General features: G+C 39.4%; 2 protein-coding genes across 2 annotated transcripts; both read left to right on the top strand.

Annotated features, from left to right (window-relative positions):
- The first annotated feature begins 831 nt into the window (after positions 1-831).
- On the top strand, positions 832-10,762 carry erap1b (endoplasmic reticulum aminopeptidase 1b). The gene is made up of 19 exons (XM_069706556.1): positions 832-1,188; positions 1,483-1,990; positions 2,278-2,416; positions 2,601-2,735; positions 2,873-2,993; positions 3,394-3,548; positions 3,696-3,809; positions 4,027-4,158; positions 4,391-4,522; positions 4,936-5,019; positions 5,214-5,371; positions 5,688-5,767; positions 5,885-6,068; positions 6,405-6,561; positions 6,988-7,172; positions 7,284-7,445; positions 7,536-7,676; positions 8,417-8,498; positions 9,420-10,762. Exons 2-19 carry the CDS (start codon positions 1,500-1,502, stop codon positions 9,588-9,590), a joined length of 2,823 nt encoding a protein of 940 aa, XP_069562657.1. The 5' UTR covers positions 832-1,188; positions 1,483-1,499; the 3' UTR covers positions 9,591-10,762.
- A 1,443-nt stretch (positions 10,763-12,205) lies between these two features.
- On the top strand, positions 12,206-17,762 carry LOC138625582 (uncharacterized). Its single transcript, XM_069706588.1, has 4 exons — positions 12,206-12,228; positions 15,008-15,111; positions 15,530-15,773; positions 15,971-17,762. The coding sequence occupies exons 2-4, from the start codon at positions 15,077-15,079 to the stop codon at positions 16,082-16,084; spliced, it is 393 nt and encodes a 130-aa protein (XP_069562689.1). The 5' UTR covers positions 12,206-12,228; positions 15,008-15,076; the 3' UTR covers positions 16,085-17,762.
- The last annotated feature ends 2,249 nt before the right edge of the window (positions 17,763-20,011 follow it).

Raw genomic sequence — 20,011 nt, 5'->3', positions numbered from 1 at the left:
ACACCAGTGCTGATGCTGAAGTAACGTCACAGTCATTGTAAAGTTTACTCATTAATGTTTGCAGATACGATGGACTTTGTCCCTGTGTGTATGTGTGAGGGGAGTCTTAGATTGGTTATGAGTGCAAGATAACAGCCTGGTCTATGCCTATAAATAATGAACTAAGCTCTTTTACATGAATCTGGTGCATGACATGACCTCCTCTTTGTATGTTTGAGGATAGTGCTGCAAAAAAATGAACAGCAAGGAATCTAATTTGAAATGGAGCACAGTTGTGATGTCGGTGGGCTGAACATAAAAAAACATCTCCTCAATGTTCCTCCATCAGACTGATTCAGAATTTATATTTTGTCACTTGGAATTATAAACCTGAACTTTTTCAATGTTTTGTTTTGAGAACAACATAATGGATAAAAGTGTTGCTTTTACTTGAGTAATATCATACTGATAAAACCAAACAGTTCAACTTCAAGAGATCTTATTTCATTTTATAAAGTGTATAGATGTTACAGAACTGTCCAAAACCAATAGTGAAAAGCACAACTTCTGACATCTATTAAATAACATAATTATCAGTGAGCAATTATGTTAGTCATGTTTTTGAAATGTTGTCATATATTCAAGATTTATATTTATTTGTATTCATTTTTAACCTCTGAAATTACGACTTTAGTCCAGCCAATCACCAGCCTGGAAATTACAGACGCAACAGAAAACTCCTTTAACCCAGTCGATGGCGTCCCCTAGCGGTTATATGTGTGATTGCAGGCCATAAGAAAAATAAACTTCCTGTTTCTCCCCTTCTGTTTCCTTCTTCAAATCCATACTGCTCATGCTTTGGTGTTTAATAACCATAGTGGAGTGACGCAGTAACGTTTCTTTGCAAATAGTTGGTCGTGAACTACTTAATTTGGTCAAATAACGGGGTCGGACGTCTGCACGGTTCCTGCCGGTGTGTTCGTGTGTTAGAGAGCTGCAGACATGAACAGACGTCCTGATATCTTATCAGTCATGTCACCACAGCTGCAGGTCATACACTAACCTGAACACTGACCTCGACAGCTCAGCACGGTGAACGTTTCCGCTGGTTTCTCCCAGCATGCAATTCTTCCTTCCTTCGAGTTGTGTTTTCACTTTCGCTCTTGAATTTTTTTTTTTGTCCCAGACCTGCGTGCGGAAGACGACACGGTAACTTTAATATTTTTGACATAATGCATACACAACCAACTGATGTTAAAAATTTTTTATATAATAGATGATTTAAATCCTCAGTTTTGGAGTAATGGAGTCATTTTAATAATGATTTGGGATCATAAATGAATGGAAATGTGTGTAAATCGATGGTGTCATGATCATGCACTGTCATTGTGCTACAGTGTTTAAACAGCAGCAGTTTGCAGCTATCCCTGTGAAATGTGCCCAGTGTGACATTACAATAAATATGAGTTTATAATGAAATGTGTCTGAATGTTTGTGTTCCAGCTGCTCTCTCTGTCACCATGTTAGTGGCCCCTCTCCTGCTGCTGCTCTTCCCTCTCCTTCCTCCCTCATCAGGGGCCCAGTTACCGAACCCCCACCAAGTCAAAGACCCCCCCATAGCCACCAACGGCCAGCTGTTCCCCTGGGACCGCATGAGGCTCCCCAAAACCATCACCCCCATCCACTATGACCTGAGCATCCACCCCAACCTGACCACCCTCGACTTCACCGGCGTTGTTAGGATCTTGCTGGATGTGCAAGAAGACACCAGCACTGTGATCCTCCACTCCAAGCAGCTGCAGATATCCAGCGTGCTGCTCCTGGCACCTGAGGGAGCGCGGCCCCTTCAGGTGTTGGAGTATCCTCGCTCCCATCAGCTCGCCCTGCTGTCCGACACGGTGCTGACCAAAGGGAGGAAGTACGAGGTCCAGCTGGAGTTTGCTGCCAACTTGTCTGACAGCTACCACGGTTTCTACAAGAGCAGCTACCACACCAGCAGCGGGGAGGTCCGGTAAGAACATCGCACTTATTGGCTGAATTTATCAGCCAAAATACAGAATCCTTTCGAAAATTTACTTTCAGCACTGTTTAAGTAACGGAAAATACAAAAACACACCAAAGTGGCAAGAAACGGCAGCTAATAACCTTCATGGGAAATGTAGTCTTCTTTGAGAATCAGCAGTATCATAAGTACAACTGATGAAAGTTAGTGAGAATATGGTTGAATTTAACAAACCTCTGATGCTGACATATCAAAACTATAGCCGCTTTAATCCACTTTGTCTAATATATTTTCAGGATCCTGGCATCCACACAGTTTGAAGCCACCTTTGCTCGTGGAGCTTTCCCCTGTTTTGATGAACCTGCCTTCAAAGCCAACTTCACCATACGGATTGTACGAGAGCGACGCCACATAGCCATATCCAACATGCCCATGGTAAACGTACAGTATATACAGCACTGTCAGTTTATATTAAATACCAACGAATGATTATTACACATAAGAATATGGCTGTCAGACTTTACACACAAAAAACCCCTACAAATTTACCATTTTCTATCTGTAATGAATGTGATGACGTTGCCTCTCTTCCCTCCATTTCTTTCGCTGCGGTTCACAGGTGAAAACAGTGGAGTTGCCCGGCAGTCTGCTGGAGGATCACTTTGACACCACTGTGAAGATGAGCACTTACCTGGTGGCCTACGTGGTGTCTGACTTCCTGTCTGTGAGCAAGACCACCCAGCACGGGGTCAAGGTGAGACGCACGACCTGTTGTTCTCTCGGTTTATATAGGATTGCTTTGTAACTTTGGAGACATCCTCTGTAATATATACAATTGACTACAAATTGACTGATAAAACCTAACCTGTTCTTTAACCTGATTCCCATCAGATTTCAGTGTATGCGGTCCCTGAGAAGATCGACCAGACGGCCTATGCACTGGATGCTGCCGTCAAGCTGTTGGACTTCTACGATGACTTTTTTGATATTCCTTACCCTCTTCCCAAACAAGGTCAGTGGAAATATGTGTAATTACCCGGTGTTAAGGCACAGCCATGGGAGTAGTAGCAGCTACAGTATTTCGTTTGTAGAAATACATTTAGCTGTTTTGACTTCCAAAAGAACTGACTGATTTAAATGAAAGTTTTATTATGTAAAGAACATAATCTTACCGTATGTACCTCTGTTAATCTTTGAGAGCAGTGTGTTAAAATCACAGGTCTGTGTTTTGTTGTGGTCTCTCATTCGTCTGTGATAATTGTGTCGTTTGCACGGTGAGTGTCTGTCCGTTGGGCGCACATCCAGGATCTTGTCTTGTGTCATACTGCTGGGTGTGAGGTACCCAGGAGGAGACATGATCGCACCCTACAGTATTCAGTTCTAGCATTTATGTACTCGATGTTTCTCCTCAGACCTGGCGGCCATCCCTGACTTCCAGTCGGGTGCGATGGAGAACTGGGGGCTGACCACCTACAGAGAGACGGGCCTCCTCTTTGACCCCGACAAGTCCTCCGCTTCTGACAAACTAGGCATCACCAAGGTTATTGCCCACGAGCTCGCTCACCAGGTAGCTGGAAAACTTGCTTCAGTTTTATGTGCAGGATATCATCATGAATCAGCAGTAGATACAGAATTGTGCGGGTCAGCCTGAATGGGACTAAAGTTAAAGATGAATTGTTAACTACTGTTCTTCCATATTTTCCTACCTGTCCAGTGGTTTGGGAACCTGGTGACGATGGAGTGGTGGAATGACTTGTGGCTCAATGAGGGTTTCGCCAAGTTCATGGAGTTTATTTCCCTCGACATCACCTACCCAGAACTGCACGTGGTGAGAGCTGAGCTCAGGAAACGTACTTAGAGCTGACTCATGGTCAGAGCATGAAGTTCAATCTGCCACACACCGCAGTCTGTTTTTATCTTTTCTGTTCCTATATTTGTGTTTGTCCAAGTTAAAATCTAGAAAGATATTCATGGTGCAGTGTTGTATAAAAGCACTATGAGCTGAATGACAGTCACATAAAAACAACATCCTCTCCTTCTCCCAGGATGACTTCTTCTTAAACAAATGTTTTGAGGCGATGGAGGTCGACTCCCTCAGCTCCTCCCACCCCGTCTCCACCCCCGTGGAAAACCCCACGCAGATCCAGGAGATGTTCGACGATGTGTCGTACGACAAGGTAAGCCTCACTCTGTCAGAAGGAGCAACTATTTAATGTTGACGCACTCATAAAGTATATCGAAACTGTACAAATGATTATCTGTAATTTCCATAGATTATAATTTTCCATATAATGTGTTATTCACAAAGAATCAAATGTCGAAATACGGGAAATGACTTATTAAAGTACTTAATTGCTCAACAGATGTTTTATATTTTGTATTTTTTTTTTTTTTTTTTTTGTAAATCAGGGAGCGTGTATTCTGAATATGCTGCGGGACTTCCTCACTCCCGAAGCCTTTGAGATTGGCATCATCCGATACCTGAAGCGCTACAGCTACCAAAACACTGTGAACACCCACCTGTGGGAGAGCCTGACTGATGTGAGTCGTGTGTGTGTTAAATGTACATCAGAGCTTAATATCGACATTCATGTTAAAGGTCAGTCTGAACGCTGTTATACGGCTTGGTTTAGTGGTCACTCAGTGCTTCGACAATAATTATGAAAATTTGAAGTATTAATCCAAAATCAGTCAAATTTATTGAATTAGATGTGTCATGTGACTAATGGTAAGGCCAATAAACAGCTGCATGATGGGTAACATCTGGTCAAAGCAACTGGCCTTAAATCATTTAACTTCAGCTCAGTAGTTGACTAAACAATGACATTTAAAACATCTGTGTTGTTGCCTGTTTTTCTGGCTGCCATACACACACCATACATGTCTGCAAGCATCACTTTTATGTTTGTCTGCTGTTATAATTATTTGCTAAATTTTGTGCTTTTCACCTCCAGATCTGTAACTCCGATGATTTGGATGAAGGCCGAATTAAACAAACACAATTCTGCTCCAAACAGAAACATCAGTCTGGATCTTCCGTAGGTTTTCTTGTTTGGTATAAACCAGGTTCAACAAAGTACTCTTACTGAGCAAACATACTCTACTAACTAAAAACAATTCTCATTATTTCTGTATTTCCCCGACTGATCTGTAGAAGTCTAATATCAAAATCACACAAGTCACTGTTCAACTATTTGTTGTCTGAATGTGTGATGTGTTCATGCTCACACAGAAGTGGTACTCTGACGATGAGCTGGATGTCCGGGCCATCATGGACACCTGGACACTGCAGGAGGGCTTCCCGCTGGTCACTGTGGAGGTCAGAGGTCGGGAGGTCAGGCTCAGTCAGGAGCGCTACCTGAAGACAGACGATCCCTCTCTCGCTGAAGGGTAAAATGTCAGAAGTTTACAGTTTTAGTTTTTGCAGAAGTCCCTGACACTGCACATACTTAAATGCAAAAATCCATCAGTTTATTGTTTATTGTTACATCATTTGTTTCATCATCTGGCTTCAATAAATGCAAACCTGCAGTTTTTTTTTAACAGCTGTTGGACTGTATTTGAAGCTTGCAAGTGAAAAGTCATCTTTACTTACTTCATCTATAGTTTCACTGCTGTTTTATTTTCACAGTCATTAATATTTCATCTTTTGATTTTTTAATTAATTTATTAATTTTATTTATTTATTTTCATTGTGTGTTGTTAGATTCCTGTGGCAGATCCCACTGACCTACATTACCAGCGCCTCCAATACCATCCACCGCTTTCTGCTCAAGACAAAGAGTGGTAAAGAGTTCACTCAGTTTGACGAGGCTGATTTTGCTGTATTCAGCATACATCAAATTATATTACCACATATCTCCTTCACCTCGAAGCTTGTCTTCACTCTTCCGTCCCATGCAGATGTCCTGTACCTGCCAGAGGAGGTGGACTGGGTGAAGTTCAATGTGGACATGAGTGGCTACTACATGGTCCACTATGCAGGCGAGGGGTGGAGCTCCATCATCAGACTGCTGCAACACAACCACACCGCCCTGACCAGCAACGATCGCGCCAGCCTCATCCAAAACGTCTTCCAGCTCGTCAGGTACCTTTAAAAATTCGTTTAATATCATATAATAAGTTGAATTTGCTGTTAATTCTGCACAAATTTTATTTAGGCAGTCTGATTGGTTAAGTTACCTGCTCCCAATTCCCATGAACCTTAGCACCAACTCTGTGGTAATAAAAAGGGAAACTTTCTTGCCTTCAGTTGTAAAATTCATCATTGTTGTTTCCCTCCTCTTCATTTACAGTTGGTTCTGAATTATATAATCTATTTCCTAACTAATATAATTAGTCTAGTAGCCAAACATTTTAAAAGTGCCAGAATGGACGTAGACGCAGCGTGATGTTGATTTGAATCCTGTCTTGTGTGCTGCAGTATTGGGAAGGTGAGGCTGGACACGGCTCTGGAGCTGTCGCTCTACCTGTCCAGAGAGACGGAGATCATGCCCGTGACTCAGGGCTTTGGAGAGCTCGTACCTCTGTACAAACTGATGGAGAAGAGAGACATGGCCGTGCTGGAGAACCAGATGAAGGTCAGATCATTTACAGTAAATCACGTCAATAAAATACAAAAATAATCTGGTCAACTGGTCTGTGTCAAAGTTGAAAGTGTTTGAAGTCTTAATGGAGGTTCATGTCGTGACACTGCTTTTAAAGGTTTTGGATGACACTAACCTGTTCATGATAAATCCAAAATGTCTTTAGAAACATCACAATTGAAGAAGAAAATCAATAGACTAATCATCTCTTATCTAAAAAAAAAGAACTACCAATAGTTTTTTTAAAATTTTGTACTTGCATCTAACCATGAATAACTTACATTTTTAGTGATATGAAACTTTTACTTCCAAAACCAAATTCATCAGCTGATGAGATTATGAACTAATACAAGTTCAGTATGTGTAATGGACGACCCCTTTCAGAACGAATATATACAATGACTACTTGTGTTTTTTTAGAGCTACATTGTGGATCTGTTCCGGGAGCTGGTTGATCGACAGGAGTGGACCGACTCCGGTTCGGTGTCTGAGCGAATGTTGAGGAGCTACCTGCTGCTGTTCGCCTGCGTCAGAAATTACGCCCCCTGTGTGGCCAAAGCCAGCCAGCTCTTTAACCAGTGGAAGGACTCTGATGGCAACATGAGGTCAGGGGTCACGGTCTTAAACAGCACAGCAGTCTGTATAAAACACTTGTATGTAAAGATTCAAGATATTCAGACGTTGGTCTCTGAACTGAAAACCTTCTTTGTTTTTAGCCTCCCTGTTGACATCACGATGGCTGTGTTTGTGATTGGAGCTCGAACACCAGAAGGATGGGACTTCCTGTTTGAGAAGTACCGCCATTCGCTGCAAATGTCTGTCAAGAGCCGCATGAAGATCGCCATGGGTGTGACCTCTCTGCAGGACAAACTCAAATGGTGTGTAGATCATGGAAACTGAGGCAACTTCAGCGAATCCTAGTTAACGAAACGGAGACATAATCTCCCTTCCTCTCCCTCTGCCTGCAGGATGATGGAGCAGAGCCTCCACGGTGAGGTGATGAAGACTCAGGACCTCCCAGACGTGATCGTCGCTGTCAGCAAGAACCCTCATGGCTACAAAATAGGCTGGGACTTCCTACGAGCCAACTGGCACACCCTGATCAAAAAGTCAGTCAGCCCATCTCGCATTTCAATTAATTTATATGCTCCATAATGCCTGATCAGCCTAAATTAAAATACACAGTTACATAATGAGTCATTGTGAGACGTGATTATAGTCTGGTACATATGTGGTATTTTTTTTTTTTTTTATCAGTTGGAGAGTCATGCTTGTGTCAAAAGTGTGCAATTTTATAGAATGGTCTGTATTTAGCTTTTGACTTACGAAGGACCTTCAAAAAGTTTTAAGACTGTTCTGTTGCGCTCAAACGCACTGCAGCACAGTGATGTGCATGGAGCAGATGGAAGCCATGACCTTCCTGAGTAGGTATTCCCAAGTTACATCACTTGATCAACATCAGCACCTGAGTAACGTGTTTTTGTGATCTCTGGTATGTGCACATTTGCGATTTCACGATGGAATGGATGATGGTGAAATCACAAATGTTCACCTACTAGTGGTCACAAAAACGTGTAATTCAGGTCCTGATGTTGATAAAGTGACGTGACCTGGGACACTTACACACAAAGGTTCTTGCTTTCGTCTGCTCTGTGCTTATAAATGTGCTGCGCTCTGCTCAGGAGAAACAGAAGTTAAAAGAAGGATTTAAAGGACTCAAAAAGGTCGATAACATCATACATAATTCAAAGTTTTGTTTTAAGAATAGTTACCCTTTTTTACTCTGTGCAAGAAAAAGTAAACGGTTGAATATCCTGAACTTGTCTCTGTATCTACTTTGGTGCCACAGGTTTGACCTCGGCTCTCACTCTATATCATACATGGTGACTGGTGTGACCAACCAGTATTCTACCAGGGAGAAGCTGGATGAGGTAAGGAGGGCCGTGTGTCTACTTGGGCTTTCTTTATTTGTATTAGAAAATCTAGTCAGTTATCTGACTGTTTTAGTGTTCAGTGCACTGAGTGCAGGTCTTTTTGTATTGTTTCAAGAAAACAATCTCACTAAAATATCTGCATTGGCATGATTCAAATGGGAATGAGAAGTAGGATATACTGTATGAACTTTATCAGTTTGTACATGGTTAGCACTTTCATGTTTACTTAAAGGTCACTTTTTTTTTTTTTTTTTTTTTTAACATTTTAGAGACTTTTCTTTGCAGTCTTCATCTTTATAAGAAAATATTTGTGTGGTTTTAAGTACCAAAAAGCATCTTAATATAGTTTGACATGTCCTCTCTACCTCTCTATCCTTTCTACTCTTTCTTCTGATTGGCCCACTCCTCTCTGAGTGACGCACATTCAGGCCAACCACAGGTTTTCTTCTGTCTTGTAGCTTGGTAGCTCCACGATGGTATGACTGCTCGGTCTATGCTTTCACATAGACGTATGAGTTGAGCATGAGTTTGTGACATCACAAAACTCACAGAAGTCCAAACGGCTCGTCCAAACAGCAGTTTCTGAACACAGGCTGTGTGAATTCCTACATGTGCTGAGTGTTTTGACACTTTAACATTATCTAGATGGCACCTAAGCCTGCTTCATAATGTAAAAAACAAATGAAACCTGAATATATATATATATATAAATATAAAAATATTTTGAAACAATAAACTTAAAAACATTTTTTTTTTTAACTTAAGTAGTTTATTGTTTCAAAAATATTTTTTTGGTATTTTTCTGCATCTCATATCTTGTAATTGTAGCTTGTTGTTCTACTATTGCACTCATTTCGGGGATAAATGTCAATTTGGGATCTCATGACAAACAAATATCCCTCTTCTGCATGCGCTCAGGTACGAAGCTTCTTCGGCTCCCTGACCGAGGAGACTGGCTCAGAGCTGAGGTGCATCCAGCAGACCCTGGAGACCATCGAGGATAATATCCGCTGGATGGACACACACCTTCCTCTGCTGCAGGCTTGGCTGGAAAAACGTAACCACCGGATGCCTCATGATGATTTATAGCTCCAGGAGACACAATGTGCCTGGTGTGGATAATTATGTCTCTATCTGCAGAAACAGAGGAGTGGGAAAATTAGATGACTTAATGCTTGATGACAACTATGAAACATGTCTTTGAGCTCAACTGAGACTTTAAAAGTCCACTGATATGGTATATATCAGACTGACCCAAGGATTTAAACAAATCACAACAAGAGGTAGCGTGCTTTTGAATAGATTGCAGTTAACATACATAACTGCACACTATTTGATATCCCAAAACTGACTGACCGTGACAATATTTTTCTCACCCTCTCTAAAGAATAAATTGTTAAGTGAGCAAATAAAAGCCTTTTTCAGATTTATATACGTTTGATTTGCAATTGTAAAGGTCCTCCGTATGTGAAAAAAGATAGGACAATGGATGGGATATTTGTAAAGGAACCAGTGCGGTTCCCTCATTGTTGTGATTCCAAAAAGTCTCTTTTTTTCCCCAGACGTTTTTCTTGGGCGATTGTTTCCCAAAGAAAGTACTCTATGCCGAACTAATCGTCATGTGTTTGTTTCTGCTCAGAGTTGTCTGTTAAGAGTGTGTCCTGTGCAAATATGTGTGTTAAGTAGGGTTGTGTATTTTTTTTTTTTACCAGTGTGAAGTCTGTGTTTTTATGATGTTGATTTATGCTGAATCATCACTGCAGAAAGCAACAACAGAAATAATTTAGTGTACAAATAGTAAATGTTGAACTGAAAAAATGCACTGCGTGTCAGATATTTAATATTTCTGGAGATCTAGAGAAAGAAGCCAGAAAGAGGCTTGCTGCTTCTCACATTCAAATATGGAAAATTTGGAAATGTGTGGAGCTACACCTGAATGTATTCTGAAACATCAGCAAGGCAGGAAAGAGTCCAAATTTAACCAGGAACCAAAATTTAATATAATATATGTTCAAAATCACACAGCTGCATCACCACATCGGATACTATTTTTCCACTGTTTGCTTGAATTTCTAATATTGAGAACGTAAATATGAATACTGGCACCACTGCTCTGAACATTTGTAACTGCATTGAAATTTGATAGACTTAAAACAATGTATGCAATATGGTTATTTGACTCTGTAGTGCATGTCTTCTTTTTCTACTGCTGTTAATTTGAAAGGAGATTAATTGTGAAATAAAATGTTGGAACAATAAAATAGATTTGATAAAAAAAAAAAAAAAAGTGTATTCCTCTCACTGTATTCTGTTAAACATGAATAATTATGATAAACGTTGCATGTTCACTTCCTGGGAGTTACACAGATGTAATCTTTGTATCTTATCACTCCTCTGCTCAGCAGGCCACGTGTTCCAGTCAGAGAGGAGGGATTTCCTGGTTTGTAGGGTAATTTATTTTCCAGGCAGCATAGCAGTGCAACGGTTAGCACTCAGAAGGTTCTGGGTTTGAACCATGCCGATCGTCTGTGTGGACAGACAGACATTCATTGGACTGTAAATGTGAGCGTCAGTGTGTCTCTGTATTGGTGCTGCGGTGGACTGGTGTACCCCGCCTTCGCCCAAATTCAGCTGGGACAGGCTCCAGCACCCTCATGACCCTGTTCAGGATAAAGTGGGTCCAGATAATAGATGGATGATTTCTATTAAAAAAGCCTGCCTCCAAAGGGGTGCTGTGTAAGACATGGGCATCAGTAAAGGTAGGACGCAGAGGTTTTGGGCTCAACCTGTACTAGAGACTAAAGCTCAGGACTTATTTATGAGTTGGTCCCACCTGATCACAGACACATCCAAAAGATCTCAGTTTAATGTCTTTACTTTACTTTACTTTACTTTACTTTACTTTACTTTACTTTACTTTACTTTACTTTGCTTTACTTTACTTTGCTTTACTTTATTCAAATGAGCGTGTCATGTTTATTATCCCAGAAGTTTGACTCTATCGAGCACATAATGTACTTCTATTTCAGGATTGTTTGATGGAAGAATGCGTTCACGTAAAGAAATGGTAAAGCCCCTTTGAATCCGGATTCATCTTGCTTATGTGAACATGGAGGAACTGTTTTATTTCAGTGCTCTTGATATGACTTAACGAGAGACAGACGTTTGTATGTAAAACACTATTCTGCTCATCATCCTCTGCTGTGCTTGTTTCTAAGGTAACGTTGTGGAGAAAGGTAGCTGTTACTTTAAATCTACTAAAGCTGCCATAAATTCTTCTGACGGACCTTTAGCACAAACTAATAAAACACACTGTCCAACTGACCAAACAAACACATAAATACATATGTGAAAACATATATGGAGCAGCCGTGTACAAGATAATCACAAACTGAGACAATCTGCTGAAATTACTAAGAATACTTATTTTTCTTAATGTATTTCAGTGGCTGATAAACATGCTCTGATTTGCACTCATGCGTGTACACCCACACACACACACACACCCACCCACACACACACACACACACACACACACACACACACACACACACACACACACACACACACACACACACACACACACACACACACACACACACACACACACACACACACACACACACACACACACACACACACACACACACCCGCCCCCTAATCAGCACACCCACCATAAAACCTGCACTCTGCTCCACACCTGAGAGAAGACGTCGCCGCACTGAAGGTAAGAGACTCAAATGCTTTTGCTTCTGCTTCCTGTTTTTGAAAGTTACTGAAAGCTGATATAAGTAGTCTCATTATGATATTTCTCAAATGAAACTCACCAGGAGCTGTTTGTTTGTACAGTCAGTATTTACAGAGCTGGCCTCTGTTCCACTCTGCTCACTGATCCCACATCGTGAATTTTGACCTCACCCACTTGTCATGTGATTCTTCTGTAGTTTTTTGTTTGCTTGCTTTTGTTTAATAATCAACTCAGTAGATAACAATAATAATGTTCGATAACCTTATTCCACATATAGAGAGTTTTTGTTGCCTTATGAGTATAATTTCAACATCATGTTGGGAATTTATGAGTCAAGATTTTGTGATAATCTTTGTCTAATTTGTGTACTTCACTGTTGATGCAATTTTAGCTCATATTAATGTAACTATAATTAAAACTTGTGACCAACTTAGGTCACAAAGCCAACCTTTAACTCCCTCTTATGTAATGAACTTATTCTGTGACCTATCTGTGACTCGGGCGTAAGTCAGTGTGTTGAAATCTGATTGTCAACCTGTTAAGTATGTTCATCTTTTCATAAACCAAGAGCAGCCCTTCTTTTCAGATTTGTGCCAATATCATTGTTCAAGTAATCCTTTGGTTTTAAACGATTTAAGAATCTTCTCACCCGCTTTTGTCTGAACATTTCAAAGGTACACAAAATTAGAGATACTGTACACACTTTCCATTGGATAGCAATGAATTATAATTTATTGAATTTAAAATGTTCTTTCGGGCTTTGATTTTGATGCCTCTGGTTCTTTTTATACTCATTATGTATTTGATCACCTGATTACCCGGTTTATAGGTTTACGGCAATAGAAATAAAGTAATCATCGGATCTTGCATAATACCACCAGCCAGTGCAGCCACATGACTGTAAACCTCATGAAGTCACTGCAGGACAAAGTGTTGTCTTGGAAGAGATCTACATTCAGAAAATGTGCTGGGTTGTTTCTGTAGATTCACTGTTGGGTTGTTCACGCTTGGTCGAAGGTTGTAGGGGTTCCATTAACTGCTGAAGAGCTGGTGTTGTTACTCCGACCCAGCTGCTGGTTCATTCTTTTTCTCGTCCATTGTCAAGCTTTCTAGATTCAATTGTTGGTCAGAGATTCACACTACAAGATTTGATGGTAGCTTACTATAACTATTCTACCTGTATTTTGCAATTTCTTTATTTAATGTATGGTGGTCTCTTGACTGTATTTTGTTCACCTGCCTTTACTGCCCCCTTGCAGAATTCTTTTTTGTTGCCCTCTCTAATAATTACTGCAGTTTGGTCGCCAACTATTTGATTTGGAGCTGATTTGTTTTTTATAGCACTGCCCAATAGTTTGAAGCACATGACTGACATCATTGTTGGCTAGAATGATCTGGGGCATATATTATATATGACCCTTCAAATTAGCACCAGGGATGTTCATCATGTCCAGTGTATTTATAAAAAGGAGCTTGGAAAAAAAAAATCTATTTATTCACTTAATTTCTGCCTGTAAGAGTTGATGTGTGCCAAATAACTTTATGGGTATGGATGTTAATATCGTTAATGTAATATGATAATAAGAATATTATTAGTTCAAACTATTGTTTTAAACTTTCAACCGTAACATTTAATTTGGAGAGACTGGATTTGACTACAAATTTGATTTGTTTGCCTTTCACGTATTTGGTCATATTTTGCATTGTTTACACCATGTCAGTGGTCAGTCAGTGGTATACTAAACATTTGTATGCCTCTCTCTTGGTTGTCTGTCCGTCCCACTCTCCTAAATACAATATCTCAAGGACATGTTGAGGAAATTTCTTCAAATTTGGCACAAATGTTCACTTGGATTCAAGGATAAACTGCTTTGATTTTTGTGGCCAAAATTCAAAGGTCACGGTCACTGGTTACCTCATGTTTTTCCCAGTGTTGTGAACTAAATATCTCAGGAAGGCCTTTCAGGAATATCTTCACATTTGGCACAAACGTTCACTTGGACTCAATGATGAACTGATTACATTTTGTGTGTCAAAAGTCACTGTTGCCTTACGTATGTCCCATTCTTGTTAACATGATGCCACAAGTCAGGAACAGAAGGGGAGATTGTGACCACATTTCACCTTTTGTCAGACACTGAATTGGTGACACGAATCTTGAAACCGTGCTGATCATACAGATGTTCTGATGTTGATTTGAAGCATCCAAGTTTTTTAATTTTAAGCTTCTTTGCAGCAACATCCATATTTAAAGCATTGTTGGCTGTCATGGCTACAACTTTGTGTACAGAAATCATCTTTATTTGGCAAAACATGTGAACACATACAAGCCTTCCTTTCAAGTTTTTCCTACAAGTATGAGTCTGGACAAACATGGATATAAACTGCATCTTGATTAGCTGGTTGGCAGAGGCGTACAACAGTGACAATGTAGTTACTGTTTATTTAACACAGCAGGTTTTTTTTTTTTAAATGTATTATGTCACCACTGACAGCATAGATGGGCAATTAAACATTCTTAGATTGTGTTGTCCAGGACCAAACATGTAAGTTCAAAGTACACACAAGTACATGAGGATAAAAAATATGGGATCTTTAGTTGCGGAGGGTGTCAGCATGGACCCATATTAAAGAAATCGACAAAGCAAGCAGGTTTCAAATCTATAAAGTTTAAACAGCTACACAGAGTGTTTTAGAAAAAAACCCATTTAATTAAAGATAAAATTTAAATTCAATGTCTTGCCTGTTTGCCTTTCAGATTCATACTGTGGTTTGTGACTCCACCTTCATTTTGGTCCATCAAGAGTTTATCCAAGCAGATTGAAGGATGATATTTCGTTCCCCTTTAGGTCCCTACCTCGAGTAAGACACATTTCCATGGTATTTATTTTTCCCAACATCTGTATATACTGTGTAAGACTGATTTAAAAAATGACACTTTTTATTTTCTTCAGATATTTTTTCTTTTCATTTGATCAAAAAAGGAAAATTATAAAAGTGGTAATGCAAACAGCTTTTAAAATGAATGAAGGTGTGAAAAAATAGTCTATAGATATGTCCACAAAGATTTGTATTTACACCAAACAAAATCAAAGAATATCCTTATTTTATGTTATATTGGCTATCCATTACTGATATCATATTCTTTTTTTTTTTGCTATATACATTTTTTTACAGTATGTAATGTGTTTGGACCCGTTGCTGTAGACCACAGACAAGTCTAAATGAGTTTTTCCTCTGTTTTGCGGACATCTCCATCTCTCTCATCCTCCTTTTCAAGAATCTTCCTGGGCATCCTGGGCTTCGGTCTCTCCATCATGATCTGCACCACCTTCTGCAGAGTGTGCATTCGTTTTAGGGAGACACAGCTCGAGAGGGAGGCGCGCCCGCGGTCCATATATGTCATCCCGTTCCCTCGAAACTTGGCACAGGATGACAGTGAGAACCAGCATGGTGGTGAAGTCCACGCACCACCCCGATATAGCACCTCTGTCTACTCTGGGCCCCCACCTTCCTATAACGAGGTGATTCTAATACAAAACCACTCAGTGACAGATAAAACTGAAAACTATTCCAGCCAGACAAGGACACATCGCATGTCCCATTTTGTCTTCAGCACTTCCTGTCCCAAAATTACAAATGCACTGACAGAAAAATGCACAACAAATACCTCAGTGTGTATTTCTTGGTATTTAACTGGTATTTTTTCTCTGTATTTCAGGTGGAAATAAAGCCTGATGATCTCCCACCTGCTTACACAGAATATAACCTTCCTGAGTATCTCCCACCTCCTACATTTCACACAGACATGCAACAGTCACAGTCACATCCATAAGGCAGGACCGTCCCCTGTGTAGAGGTGATGGATAGTCTTCATTATTGCACTGCCACTTCAGTAAGCTAGTACCAAGACTGTATAATGTTTAAAGACTCCTTTTATTGTGAGCCTGTTTTCTTTTATTATGGTAATGTATGTGACTATGGCACAAAGGGAATCTGAGCTTCAGAGGTGATGCCAGGCTTGAAGCTGCAATAACATAAAAGTGCATCAGCCATGCCAACAGGTTTTATTTCTGTGTAGGATGATTGTTAAAATGGGACCTGTGTGCATCCTTTCACAAATTGGTGACGTAACATCCACCGTGGAGGTTATATGTTTGGTCCAGTTTGTTTGCATGTGTCGTCTCTGTAGGTCGTTAGAAAGATATCTCAGAAGCTTCTTTATATGCAGTAACATTTTGTGTAAATGTAGATGCAGATCAAACAACTATGCACGTAGTTGTGTGCTAAATCACAAGGTGAAGATTAATTTTTACTTTCCCTATTTTATCTAATTTTCAAGTCAAAATCTTGTGGTAGTGGTCAATCTTACATAAACCGACATAAATCTATGACAGCATTGTGCAATTTAAATAAAATGAATAATGTTATTTTCTGAAGAAAATGTTTTTTTCTGTTCAGTCCTAAAAAATGTGATGGCACTTTGCTGATATTTAGCACTACACCATGTTAAGTTAAGATGGCAGTAACTCAGTTAGCTAATTTGCTGGACATTTGGCACAAATTATCCCTCTTTAGAACCTAAATATTCACAGACAGGATCCGTGATGTAATCTGCATTATTGTCTTTAATACAGATCTTGACCCAAATTCTGATTAAAAATAAATGTTCTCATCAAAACTACAAGTAGCATTAGGAAGAAGACTGAGGCATAAAGGGTGTTTCAAAATCACGTTTTTACATATAGAAATTGTTTTCAGGAAATGAATGATTAATTATTGACGTTGCATTCAAATCAAGATGGATTAACTGTCAGAGAGACTTAATGGTCCAAAGCAACATCATGTTCTCAGATAATCAAACTGAAGCTTTCTATCCTGAAGTTCAACTTTCAATTTTCTAATGTCCTTATTTCTGTTGGTTAAACTGCACCAACCAACTGATAAATGCTCAGGGGAGAAACAATATTTTAAAGTCTGAGGTGTGCTCTTTAGTCTTTCCTAAATGATAAGGATGCATAAACTATCAGTGAGTAACATCTTCCTCTCAGACTGACAGCTGTTTTTCATGATATTTCTGGAGACTTGCTGTAAGACTTTAATTTGGCAGTGCCTGTACTCTGAATAAAATATGTAAATGAGCAGACAGTAAAGGAATTGTTAAAATCTCAGGGAAAAAAATGTGAATATATTTATAGTAGCTGGTCTACTTAAAGTCTCTGATTAATTATTTTTGTGTCACTCCTACAATTTGTCTGTGATATCGCCCATAAAATACAGCATATATTAACATTCCTTTATGTCTGTATATTAAATTTGATACTCATATACATATAAATGGTTCATTCTGATTTTTCAATAGATAATAAAAACATATTGTAACTCAGATCTGAAATGTATTTAAACCAATGTGTAATAAAAGTTTAAATGTTTTGCAAAGATACAGTTTGGTCAATGACATTGTTTTTATGATGTTGAATGGACACTGGGATAACTACTGTAAAGTAAATAAATGGGTGTAGCACTGTTATGTCTAATGATGCTTTCAGGCCTCTTCATGTGAGACATTTAAACTGGACTTCTTTGTTGAGTATTTGAAGGTTAGAAATCAAAAGCAATGACTTTTGGATCACACTTGTGTTGCATTACATTAGATTTGTTCCTCTTACACAGAGGGATGCGTCCGTTTTTTTTTTTCTTTAAATAGCAGAATAACTGGGTTTTCTGTTACAATTTGTTTTTATGTGCCATTTATCAGGGTTTGGTCTTCTAATTTCCTTTGTCCCTGTGCCACTCTCTCTGCACACCAGAGGTCCCCAGTGCCTCTTACTCTGGCCCAATCCCAATGTCCACCCTCACAGACTCAGACAGAGGCACGTTCCCGGTAAATCCGCGAGGGTTTAGGGTTGTCCCGCTGTCAAATCATCGCGTCTGTGAGGGCTCTCTGGCGGATATTTTGAGCCCTTTAAGGACCCTTTCCGTAAGTCCGCATTTCTGCACACTTTGACTCAGAGAATTACCCTCAGTTCATAGCAACGTATCAAAACGTGGTCATCTTCCCTCCAATAAGGTCGGGCTGCTGCCCACATAATGTAAACAAACAAAGCATGGAGGATGTGAAGTGACAGCACTTGGCTGCTCGCTGCTGTGGTTATTTATTGCACCTTTCAAAAGGTTTTTAAGTTAAATTGTCTGTATTTGATTTACTAACATTAATACCTTTTCTGGTAATTAGCTAAAATGAATAAACATTATATAGGCCTAAATATAGCGAACGTATAGGCTTCTATCTATCTATCTATCTATCTATCTATCTATCTATCTATCTATCTATCTATCTATCTATCTATCTATCTATCTATCTATCTATCTATCTATCTATCTATCTATCTATCTATATTTTTCATTAGATTTTTTTTCAGGAGATGTGGTGTTTTTTTTTCTTTTCCAATAGCAATGCAAGCAGGGTGTGATGTCACGATGGAGTGTCCCATATTGCGTTTTATACCATTTAAGCCCTCATGAAACGCTCAAACACTACAGCGCAATGATGTCAGCTAAATCACTGAGGGTTTAGGGTGGACATTGGGATTGGGCCTCTGCATGTTCAATCTCACCTCACCTGTTCCCAGTTTTCCAATCAGCCCCAGCTGCAGTCCCTCTGCAATCACTCAATCCAGTGTATACACTCTCTGTGAAATCACTAGTTGCTGGATTTATAAATCAGAAGCCTCTAGTCTCATTTTAAGTCCTGTCACCTTTTTTTTAATTATTATTATTATTATTTTTTTACTGCTGCCTTCACCTTTTATTCCCTCAAAAGTTTGTAAGTAAACTTCTCCATTTCCCTTCCTCAGTCTCCTGCTGTGTTCTACATTCTGGTCCTTCATCCTGTTAAAACTGGGACACCAGTTTGATTTTATTTTATGATTTTTATTCTGGCCAGCAGAGTCCACTCTTGCACCAAAAAGTTTGCATATGTTTGTACATGGCACATCAAATGCACTAGCTGACTAATCTGCACTGCTCCTTGATGATGCACAGGTGTGCATAGAATTATGAAATTCACAAAATGTTATAAGAAACAACCCTCTAACTAGTTGAAGTCTAGTAAGACATACATCATTAACCCTCTGGGGTCTGGACCACTATTGTCATTTTACTGGTGCCTAAGATATCCTTCTATTGTAATTGCATAAATGTGTTACTGTGAGACACAAGACATTGATATTATTATCAGCACAAGCAGGGCTATTTGCATATTTAAAAAGTTGATAATTTCTTTTAATGTGACATTTTATTCCAAACACATAACTATGTAGGTGTACTGTCTTCACCCATCAATCAAAAATAACTGCTGATTTCTTTTCCAGTTGCTCATGACTGAAAGGTCGATGTCACTCAAATGACAAGAGGTTTATTTGCAAATTTACAATCAGATGTTGGTTTAACTATTGACCTTATTTTCAAAGTTATTCTAGAAAATGGAACATTTAAATTTGGAAATCCTTTCACAACTCTAACCCTTCCTCCAACATCTTCTACTTGCTGACTGAGTTGAAGAGCAGCAGTTGTTTGGTGACATCCAGTGTAAGAAGTCCAGTATCAAATAGTGTGTGGACAGTTTGACATACAACCACACATGGTCCAAGATGTATCCCAACCCCTCACACATGCTCTGTAATCCTATATATGTCAGCAGGGCTCATATACGATATTTCTCAGGATTTTAACACAACTGGATGTGTCTTCCAGTCTCTGT

This window comes from Brachyistius frenatus, unplaced genomic scaffold (genome assembly GCF_029030835.1).
Source record: "Brachyistius frenatus isolate BFR_SWC_R1_liver_20210118 unplaced genomic scaffold, ASM2903083v1 Contig_63, whole genome shotgun sequence".
Lineage (NCBI taxonomy): Eukaryota > Metazoa > Chordata > Actinopteri > Embiotocidae > Brachyistius > Brachyistius frenatus.
Note: the sequence above shows the minus strand (reverse complement) of the source record. Positions and strands in the feature narration are given on the sequence as shown.